Genomic DNA, 11,853 nt, shown 5'->3' on the forward strand with positions numbered 1-11,853 from the left:
GAAGGTATCGATGGATTTAATAGGTCATTGAGCAACTATGACAATGCAGCTGTCTCTCAGTGCCCTCCCAAAATCTCAACTATGGAACTGTGCTCAAGACTTCAGAGTAAAGTGTGAGCCCACTGATCTCTTGAGACCATGCCATGTGCATTATGCATAGGGACACTTTTAGCAATTTTAAGAATCCCAAACTAAAGTGGCACAACTTTCACTTGTATGGAATTTCCCTGCTTCTCCATTGGGTCTTCAGACACAAGAATATCAAGTCAAGAGGAAGATGCTTCCAATGGGGAGCCTGTCTGACTTTCTAAATGGATCCACATTCCTCCCACATTACTATGTCCTGATGACCCAATCCCTTCAGTTGTAGCACTAAGGGGATCTATACTGGAATCTGCTGCATTACCTACTTGTTCTACAAGGGAGAAAGTATTTCCATATTTTAGGCTCTGGTGGTCATCCATCTCATCACTAGAAGCCATCTCTTCCTTACAAAAACTAAAATTGACATTGCTGGAAGCACCGAGTCAGTCAGGGTGGGGATTTCCTACATTTTTAAAAATAGAATCCCTAGAGTGTGGAAACAGGCCCTTTGACCCAACATGTTCACATTGACCCTCTGAAGAGTTAACCCATCCAGATCCATTCCCCCGTATTTACCCCTGACTAATGCATATAACCTAGGCAACCCTGAATACTACGGGCAATTTAGCACGGCCAATTCCCCTAACCTGCACATCTTTGGACTGTGAGACAAAACCAGAGCATCTGGAGGAAACTTACTCAGACACAGGGAGAACGTGCAAACTTCACTCAGACAGTCGCCTGAGGGTGGAATCGAACCTGGGTCCCTGGCACTGTGAGGCAGCAGTGCTGACCACTGAGCTACCATACTGCCTACAGTGTCTATGGTGTCACCTATATCTTTTGTCTTTGTTTCCTTATTCTTACTCCTTCACAGGATGCAAGACGTGTTGGAAAGGCCCCGATATATTGAGCATCCCTAACCACCCTTTGAGAAGGTGATGGTGAGGCACCTTTTTGGGCTATTGTGGTTCATCTAGTTTTGGATGCCCACAGTGCTGCAGGAGGAGGGAGCAATATTTTGACCCATCAGCAACAAAGGAACCAAGATATATTTCCAAGTCAGGACGGTGAGTGGCTTGGAGAAAAACTTGCAGGTGCTGTTCCCATGTTTCTGCTGCCCTTGTCCTTCTAGTTAGTAGAGGTCGTGGATTCAGAAGTTCTACCATTTACAACATTGAGCTTGAATGCTTTATTGCCAATGTTCCCCTACAAGTGGAGAAACTTAAACTCGCTTACACAGCTGCACAGCTGGAATCAGGGCACCTCAAACAACATGAAGGGAATAGCTGCAGCTCATTAAAAATACAATAGTTCTCAAGATTTAATTTGTTTAGGTTAAATTATTCATGAAATTGTTATAAAGCCATTTCAGAGAGCTGCTGAAACAATATTACGCCCCACTAAATATCATTCAAAATGCTTTATAGCATAATCCTTTGTACTCCAGTCAATCTGGAAAAGACACCTTTCTCCCAATAAATTTCTGAAACTCGTAAAACTAAATCAGCAAACCATGTCACAGCACAATTTGCTGCAGGTATACTCCCATCCTCACTTGCAATTTGGAACATTTCCCATTACCCACATTTGTACTGTATGAGATTGGATTAAATATCAATCACCGTTAAACAGTGTGCTCTGAAAATGACAAGCACTCGGGTTCTCAAGAGACTTAGGTGCACAGATCACCTTGAGTCGAAAATGATCTTGTTGTTTAAAAATGCATAGCTTTCTTCTTCTGATAGAAAGCACTTAACAGAACAAATGTTGGACTCCTAAAGGAATGGACTCTGGATATTGTTTAGCAGCTTCTGCTACTCTTCCAAATAAGAATAGCTCCCACTGTGAGCAGATATGGTGACAGCCATAGTATCATAGCCGTCCAACCTCATCCTTGCTTGATGTTGATGTACACACGAAAACACACAAGAAATCAGAGCAGATATTCAGCCTATTGAACCTGCTCCACCAGTCAATATGATTATGGTTGATTGACCTTGGACTTGAACTCTCCTGTTACACACACTCCCCATATCCCTGGATTCCCTGAGACCAGAAACTTGTCTATTCCGACCCCCTCAAATATGTTCATCAATGAAGCATCCACAACCCTTCTGCAGGACACAATTCCAAAGATTCACAATGCTTTCCATGAAGTAACTTCTCCTATCTCTGTCCTAAATGGTTATCCTCTTATCATGAGACTGTGCCTGTGGAAACAGTAACTCAGCATCAACCATCTTAAGCCCCTTCAGGATCCCTTGTGTTTCAGTGACACAGCCTCTTGTTCTTCAGAAGTGTAGAGAATACAGACTCAATGTACTCAACCTGTCATCATGGATCCGTCCCTTAATCCCAGGATATGTGCAGTTTCCAGCAAGTATCTCTGGACTCCTCCTGGATGAGAATCCTTGCTGATTACTTTTTACTTTCCAGACAATCTATCATTGAGGCCTATTACAGTACTCCCTACTCCAAAGACTAAAATCGAATAAGTCACCACAGGCTGGAAGTCAAACTTGAAACCTACTATTTAGATGGCATCATTTACACACACACTTTTATCACGTGAGAATCATTTTTCTTTGTTCATTCATGGGAAGTTGGCAAATCCAGCATTTATAGCCCATTCCCAAGTGCCCTTGAATTGAACAGCTTGCCAACAGTTCTGAGTCAATCACATTGTTGTGGATCAGCATCAGGTGTAGGCTGACCCAAATCAGGAGGGCAGATTTTTGTCCCTAAAAGGACACTAGTGAGCCAATTTGGCTTTGTGTTCCAGTGTTTTGTGTGTATGTGTGTGTGTATGTGTGTGTGTATGTTCAGTTCACATCGTTGGGGGTTCTTGGGTAGAGAAAAGATTTCTTTAGAGACACTGAGTTTTAGCAATGCAGTAACAAACAGATCACTGATTCCTCTAATGATTCTGTCATCTGAAATCAAAGCACAGACCTAAGCAAATACATTTCTACTAAGTACTCTGTTCCTCGAATGATACTGATCCACCCCCACCAGTGCTCGTTTGCAGCAGTAAGATTGTAATTCAGTCCCTTACAACAAAATGCCAGCCAAGACATTGCTGAAATAATGTTCCAATCTCATTAGGGACCATCAGGTTACACAGACTAGTGGTCATACAGAGGACATCAGTATGTGTTCTTTCACATTATCTGAATTTCTTTATTCAGCAAAGCTTATAAATTTCAATCCTATTTAGGTTTTAAAGGGAACATTTAGTCATCATTTTAAAATGAACTCCAAACACTTCCATTTTTGGAAGTTAAAAAAAACCAAAATTTGCAACATTTTCAAATTCGTGGTGTGAAATCCTGTGAGTAACAGTTCATGGTCTTTGTGGAAAAACTACCTTTAAGTATTTAACCCTGACTCACTTAAAGTAGACCTGTTTGGCCAGGAGTTCATGCAGCTGAGACATGGCACTGGTGTTTAAATAATGTGCAGATTAAGTTCTATTCAAGGAAGACCTAAAGAAAAATGCCTACTATCAAAATGCCTTCTGCTACTCAAATCATTTTAAATAATTGTGGTCAATTTGAATACCCGCTTAATTTTTAAAATTATGTTGGTTTTTTAAAAAAAAACTTTTTTTGTTCAAATGAAGTCAGTCCTAATGGCATCACCAGGGTGCGGAGTTGAATTATTCACTCATTCAGACAATGTAAAGGAGCTGAGGATAACATAATGAGCCCCCAGTGCCCCAGCTTTCCCTGTGTGGATGGAAACTCAGTTCCACAGGCGGTAGGGTTCAATTATTTCTCTTGGTGGTTTAATTATATTAAGAATAGATCCAAATGCTCACTGGCATAACCACCTCTCTACCAGTTCAGACTCTCCCCAAGGCTATGCTGAATTAGTGTGAATATAGTTCAAACCATATCGTTTCCTGGATACAAAATACAATGCATTAAAACATCCATTCCTCAACTCTGACCCAGTGAATCCCTTCTGTTCCTGCACAAACTAACTGATTTTTTTTTCAACAAAATGCAATCTTATCACCAATTACACATTCTAAATACATGGAGACATGCACAGATCAGTGCTATCCATTCATCACCCAGAGATGTAGCTGACCCAAGTTCATCATCCGATGTACAATGCAGTTATTCCCATATTTCAATTCCCCCAGCACAGATTTGGCTCTCAGCGTCAAACCATGTCCAAGAAAACAGACTTCACAATTAACAAATAAACAAAGGAATTTCCCATTATTCATTTTACAAAGAAGATGCTAAGCATGAACCAAGTTTATGGGCTAATTTTGAACTGATTCCCTGCCACTGTACTAACTCAACGCAATTGTCTGTCCCAGCACTAGTGATATTTGCTTGATTTACTAAGAGCTTGTTTCTTTAGCTCTGAGAGATTGAGGCTCATAAGTCACTAATTCAGATATGAGACAATACTGTTTGAGGGGGAATTCCCTAAAACATGGCTAGGCCAATGATAATTTCATGGTCTGTCATCTTCAGCACAGTCTGATTCTGAACTCAAAATCCCTGCATGCAAATAGATCTTAGTTAGCGCAACTTCTGTCCAAATGATCTTGAGAACAATCATTTTCAATCTCAATTTGTTAGGTTCACCTCTGTAATTGTTACAATGAATCCTCGGTAAAGTATATACATTTACACAGAATAATTTGACTTTCTTGCAAAATTCATTCCTTTTAATTGCACTCATTCCCCCGCCTCGGGAGGCCAGCCTATTCAAAACAGTCACCTGCATCTATATCACCTCTTCAGCGTGAGAAAATGCTATTCACCACACATTTGTACATTATTGGAAATGAGGAGAACGATAGGGTCAGACACAGAGTTTGAAGGGGTTTTTTTTGCAGGTCTTGGGAGGGCTCCAGGCATTGTCAACGCAATGGAATTACAGTGCATTGGCAAATTGTAAAATGACCATCTTTCGTAGATTAAATCAGCTAAATTAAATGATCAAATAATAAAGGGCATGGGTATGAGGAACACACCATGGCAAACATGTAAAACTGATTATATTTCAGATTGCTAAAATATATCTTTGCCACATCTTAGTGATGTTTAACTTGAGACAATTTATGTGGTTAGTCACGCAATATTTCCTCTTCCCGCTGCCGAAGGAAGCTCATTGCAAACCTGTTCCTTACCGGACGCGGACAATAACTTCTGAGGCGTATTTACCAAGCATTGACAGGGTTCTGGCGCTACCTTCTATCTCCTTAAAGGTCTCTCCCCCAACCCCGAGAAACCAAACAATCACCAACACAATTTACCAACTGTCCTTCAATCAATCCAAGCAACATCTCCCGGAATAGAACTCGACAGAAACTATGGCAATACTCTAACCTGCTGATCCAATCTTTTATCATCCGATTTCCTTCATGTTTAACTAAGAATTACAATGTTGTATCCACAATTTCGGGAATTAGTGGGGGAATCGCTTTGAAATTCTACAGAAAGTCTGCCAAACTAAATCGGTATTTCAGCTTTTGAAGAAATCCATCCCCCCCAGTTCTGAACCGTTCCTGGATTTCGGCTCAGTAACACCGGTTTCTCTGTAGTCAACTGGCTCTGTATAATTAAACTGGCTCCCCCTCTGCTTCCATTCCGTGCTACGAATAGCAATAGATTGTGCAATTGGATTTGGAATTGCCAGATCCGCGGAAACACTGGGTTTATCTCCAAGCTGTTAACTTGCAGTTTCTGCCTTCAAATTTAAAACAAAGGGAGTGAAAACAGCCATGAGGTTCCCAGCACATGAACAACAAGCTAAACTTCTGTGCAATCTCGTACTGACCCTGATCTGCAGCTCTGGCTGTGTTTACACCCAGTGTACAAGGGGGTAGGGCAGTGATGAAATGAAAAAAAAGGACATCTGAAACTTTTAATCTCCTGCTTGGATTACCTGACCAACCAAAAATAAATCAACAAATATGCTTCAGATCTTCTACGCTACAGGATGCTGTTAAGGTCCTGCAATGTTTAAACCTTTGCTTTTGTTTTCTTAAAATACAATGCAACAGGCAATTGTTCCACCTGCAGAATGCACCTCGAGAATGAGCCATTACCTTCCAGCCCGCTGAGCTGTTGCTGTCGCCTTTATCTTTGAAGTAAGGGACGTGGCGAACCATCCAGTCATAAATCTGTGACAGTGTCAGTCTCTTCTCGGGAGAGCTCTCGATCGCTTTGGTGATCAGATCCGCGTATGACAGGTTGCCCCATGCGTTTCTGCGCGAAGATTTCTTGCGGTGCTGCCCGCACTCGCTCAGCCGGAGGGGAGAAGGGATGCCGGGGGCAGCCTTCGCTTCTGCCTTGCCCCCGCTGCCCTGCTCGCCGGTGGCGGCCGGCTCCTGGTTCACGCCGCTCTCCTCCGTTTTGCCTTCGGCTCCGGGGAACTCGGGCCGAGGGAGCGGCCAGGTACACGATCGGGGCCGGCTGTGCGGCTCGAAATCCGGGTCGATGTCCACGCGAGGCGCCGCTACTGCTTCTTCCATGTCCTCTGTCTCTCCGTCCTCCCTCCCTAAATGCCACAACAACAACAACAACAAGAATGATAATGAAAAGGAGAGCAGGGATCACTGACAAGAGATGTCAGTGTGTGGAGCTCAGACAGCCAGGAGACAGGGAGAGAGGGAAGGAGATGGAGAACGGCCGAGAGCAGTGCTCGGCTGGATGGATAGGAGCCGGTGCTGTCCTGCCGCTGCTCTCACTCTCTCTGCGGCTCTGACACTTGCCGGCGCCGCCGCCGCCGCTGCTGCTGCCGCTTCCCATGTGCTTCCCCCTGAAATGGATACAAAGCGGCCAGGCGCCGCCTCATTGGCCGCCCGCTCCTTTCGACCTGCCATCCCGTCAATGTATCCAATCCTGGACCCGCCCCCTGCCCGCCCGCCCGCTCCCATTGGCCGAGCCCGCCGCACGGGGGCGGGGCATGGAATTTTAATAACACAGTGGGGCGGGGCCTGAAAGGGAATCCCTCCTCTGACGTCACATGCATCAGCAACTTCCAGCTGACAGCCTCCTGACTTCACTATGTGTCAATCACTGAGTGTCACTGTGTGTATGTATCACTGTCTGTGTCAGTGTGTATGTGGATCAGTGTGTATCTATGTGTGTGTATCCCCTGTCTCTCTGAGAGTTCACCTGTCTTCACTGTGTAGCGTGTTTATGTATCTATATGTGTGTATTATGTATGTGTATTTCAGTGCATGTGTGTATTTGTGTGTGTATGTGTATCCCCTGCCTCTCTGAGAGTTCACCTGTCTTCACTTTATGTGCATGTGTATGTGCGTGAGCCCTATTTCTGAAAATTGTGTGTCCCCTGTCTCACTGAGAGTTAGCAGTCCTGCATTGCCTATGTTGTGCATTAGTGTGAATTTTCTAATAGTTCACTGAGTGGTCTGAGTCTACAAATTTGCATTACACCTGGGAAATAGGCTTGCTGCGGGTTTGCAAGGAATCGAATAAAAACAGTGGGTGCTGGAGAAACTCATCAAGTCTGGTAGCACCTGTGGGGAGAGAAACAGAGTTAATGTTTCCGAGTCCAGTCTGACCCCTCTTCAGTATTGAAATCAGTAGGCTCACTGTAATGTCTGCTTCATCATTTATAATGTGTTCTACTCATTTCACAGTAAACAGTAAACAAATTGATGGAGTTAATCAGTTCCTGAAGAGCAATTGTTTATTAGTGCGTAAACCTGATATGGTGGCAAAGGTGATTGGAAAGGCAAGGACTGATTAAAAATAATCAACATGGCTTTGTGCATGGGAAATCATGTCTCACAAACTTGACTGAGTTTTTTTGAAGAATTAACAAAGAGGATTGATGAGGGCAGAGTGGTAGATGTCATCTAGATGGACTTCAATAAGGCATTCAACAAGGTTCCCCATGGGAGACTGGTTAGCAAGGTTAGATCTCATGGAATACAGGGAGAACTAGCCATTTGGATACAGAACTGGCTCAAAGGTGGTGACAGAGGGTGGTGGTGGAGGGTTGTTTTTCAGACTTGAGGCCTGTGACCAGTGGAGTGCCACAAGGATCGGTGCTGGGTCCACTATTTTTCGTCATTTATATAAATTATTTGGATGTGAGCATAAGACGTATAGTTAGTAAGTTTGCAGATGACACCAAAATTGAAGGTGTAGTGGACAGTGAAGAAGGTTATCTCAGATTACAACAGGATCTTGACCAAATGGGCCAGTGGGCAGAGAGGTGGCAGATGGAGTTTAATTTAAATAAATGTAAGGTGCTGCATTTTGGGAAAGCAAATCTTAGCAGGACTTATACACTTAATGGTAAGTCCTAGGGAGTTTTGCTGAACAAAGAGACCTTGGAGTGCAGGTCCATAGCTCCTTGAAAGTGGAGTTGCAGATAGATAGGATAGTGAAGAAGGTGTTTGGTATGCTTTCCTTTATTGTTCAGAGTATTTAGTACAGGAGTTGGGAGGTCATGTTGTGGCTGTACAGGACATTGGTTAGGCCACTGTTGGAATATTGCATACGATTCTGTTCTCCTTCCTATCAGAAAGATGTTGTGAAACTTGAAAGGGTTCAGAAAAGATTTCCAAGGATGTTGCCAGGGTTGGAGGATTTGAGCTATAGGGCTAGGGCTGAATACGCTAGGGCTGTTTTCCTTGGAGCGTTGGAGGCTGAGGGGTGACCTTATATAAGTTTGTAAAATCATGAAGGGCATGGATAGGATAAATAGACAAAGTCTTTTCCATGGGGTGGGCAAGTCCAGAACTAGAGGGCATAGGTTTAGGGTGAGAGGGGAAAGAAATATAAGAGACGTAAGGGGTAACGTTTTCACGCAAAGGGTGCTGTGCGTATGGAATGAGCTGCTTGAGGAAGTGATGGAGGCTGGTACAATTGCAGCATTTAAAAGCCAGCTGGATGGGTATATGAATAGGAAGGGTTTGGAGGGATATGGGCTGGGTGCTGGTAGGTGGGACTAGATTGGATTGGGATATCTGGTCGGCATGGACAAGTTGGACCGAAGAGTCTGTTTCCACGCTGTACATCTCTATGACTCTATGACTCTATCTGAAGAGCAGGTGAATCAATATTTCAGGCATAAGCCCTGCACTACACTGATGAGGCTTTATTATTTTTGAACAACCAGCAAAGTTTAATCTACAAGCAAACTCTCTTAAAGGTAACATACACATACCACAGTCTTTTCCCTTCTAAACCTTAGCTCATTCATTTCATGCCCTCTGCACTTTTTGGTATTGAGTTCTTCTTCTCTGAATAAAATAGTCACTGGGGACGATGGATGATTTTCTCCACTCTAGAGCTGTGGGTCCCAAGGTGATGAAATAGTCCAATGTGGAGCCCTCACACACTGCCACAAGTGGGACACAGGATGTTGAAAGAGGCAGGTGTATGGAATGCTCAGGTTTTCACACACTCTTTCTGCTGTTTTCACTTGACCTCCAGGTGAATCTATCAGAAATGCTCAAAATGTTTGCCACATTAGTAGATAACTCATCTCCAGTTTTGAGGAGTCTTGATCTTGGGATTTCCATGAGATAATGAGGATATTTTTCTTTGGGAAGATTCGAGGACTTCCTGAAGGCATTTTGCCTGCCTAGCTTGTAACCACTGGTTATGATGAAGTTCAGAGTACAAAGTCTACTTTGGACATCTTATGTCAGGCACGTAGACACTGTGACCAGCCCAACACGGCTGACTGACTGTAACATTTTATCTATTGACCCAAAACTTGAAGATATTTCACCTTTCTCACAAGCAAGTTCATAATTTCTCATAATAACTGTTAAAACACACATGGTTTTCACAATGCCAAAAGAGAAAATGCTGGAAAATCTCAGCAGGTCTGGCAGCACCTGTAAGGAGAGAAAAGAGCTGATGTTTTGAGTCTAACTGACCCTTTGTCAAAGGGTCAGTTAGAGTTGAAATGTCAGCTCTTTTCTCTCCTTACAGATGCTGTCAGATCTGCTGAGATTTTCCAGCATTTTCTCTTTTGGTTTCAGATTCCAGCATCCGCAGTAATTTGCTTTTATCCAGTGGTTTTCACAATGTATTCATTGACTGCCTACAACACAGGAAGCTTCAAAGGATATAATTTAATATTCTTATGACTTAATGGAACTTTTCAAAATCATGAGGGTTCTGGACAGAGTTGATAGGGAGAAACTGTTCCCATGCATAACAATGTCAAGAACAAGAGCAAAGTATTTGGCAAAACCAGCAACTGTGGTGCAAGAAGACAATTTTTCACACGGTGTGCAGTTAGAGTCTAGAAAATACTGCTGGAAACGTGGTGGAGACAGGTCCAATCAAGGCATTTAAGATGGAATTGGATGATTATTTGAGTAGAAACAATGTATAGGGTCATACAAAAAAGGCAGGAGGTTGGCACTAACTCACTATGCTCATTCAGAGAGCTATGCAAAAGTGATGGGCCAAAGGAAAGGTTTTGGAAAAGATTATAAGAGAAGATTTATAATCACCTATCAAGCTACAGTTTGATTTCAGATAGTCAACATGGTTTCGTCAAGGGCAGGTCATGTCTCACAAACCTCATTGAGCTTTTTGAGAAGGTGACCAAGCATGTAGATGAGGGTAGAGTAGTTGATGTGGTATACATGGACTTCAATAAAGCCTTTGATAAGGTTCCACATAGTAGGCTGTTGGAGAAAATGCAGAGACATGGAATTGAGGGTGATTTAGCAGTTTGGATTAGAAACTGGCTTTCTGAAAGAAGGCAGCGAGTGGTGGTTAATGGAAAATATTCAGCCTGGAGTCCAATTACTAGTGGTGTGCCACAAGGATCTGTTGTTTGTCATTTTTATAAATGACTTAGACGCAGGCATAGGTGGATGGATTAGTAAATTTGCAGATGACACTAAAGTCAATGGAGTACTGGACAATTTGGAAGAATGTTACAGGTTGCAGAGGGACTTAAATAGACTTCAGAATTGGGCTGAGAGGTGGCAAATGGAGTTCAATGCAGCTAAATGTGAAGTGATGCACTTTGTGAAGAATAGCAGGAAGGCAGAGTACTAGGTCAGTGCAAAGATTTTTGATAGCGTAGATGTGCAGAGGGATCTTAGAGTCCATGTACATAGATCCCTGAAAGTTGCCACCCAGGTGGATAGTGCTGTTAAGAAAACATACAGTGTGTTAGGTTTCATTCATAGAGGGATTGAGTTCTGGAGCCGCAATATCATGCTGCAACTATACAAAACACTAGTATGGCTACATTTAAAATATTGTATACAGTCTGGTCACCATATTTTAGAAAAGATGTGGAAGCATTGGAAAAGGTGCAGAGGAGATTTACCAAGACCTGGTCTGGAGGGAAGGTCTTTTGAGGAAAGGCTGAGAGACTTAGGTTTGTACTCATTGGAAAGAAGAAGGCTAAGAGAGGATTTGACAGAGACATACAAGATGATCAGAGGACCTATATAGGGTGGACAGTGAAAGTCTTTTTCCTAGGATGATAATGTCAGCTTGTACGAGAGGACATAACTACAAATTAAGGGGTAATAGATTTAAGACAGATGTCAGAGGCAGGTCATTACTCAGAGAGTGGTAAGTGTGGAATGCCCTGCCTGTCAATGTAGTTAACTCAGCCACATTAGGGAGATTTAGACAATCCTTGCATAAGCACATGGATGATGTTGGGATAGTTTAGGGGGACGAGCTGAGAATAGTTCACTGGTTGGTGCAACATCGAGGGCTGAAGGGCCTGTTCTGTGCTATATGTTTCTATGTTCTATGTTCTAAATAGCCT

At 43.0% G+C, this 11,853-nt stretch overlaps 1 protein-coding gene across 1 annotated transcript in view; it reads right to left on the reverse strand.

Moving 5' to 3' along the window:
- LOC140453379 (forkhead box protein O3-like) overlaps nt 1-6,908 on the reverse strand; it is a 210,753-nt gene extending 203,845 nt beyond the window's left edge. Inside the window, exon 1 of the mRNA XM_072547968.1 lies at nt 6,164-6,908. Within this exon, the coding sequence (XP_072404069.1) occupies nt 6,164-6,589 (426 nt within the window). The 5' untranslated portion in view covers nt 6,590-6,908. The remainder of the gene's footprint in view (nt 1-6,163) is intronic.
- Nucleotides 6,909-11,853: the final 4,945 nt, after the last annotated feature.

The sequence above is a fragment of the Chiloscyllium punctatum genome, chromosome 27 (genome assembly GCF_047496795.1).
Source record: "Chiloscyllium punctatum isolate Juve2018m chromosome 27, sChiPun1.3, whole genome shotgun sequence".
Taxonomy (NCBI): Eukaryota; Metazoa; Chordata; class Chondrichthyes; order Orectolobiformes; family Hemiscylliidae; genus Chiloscyllium; species Chiloscyllium punctatum.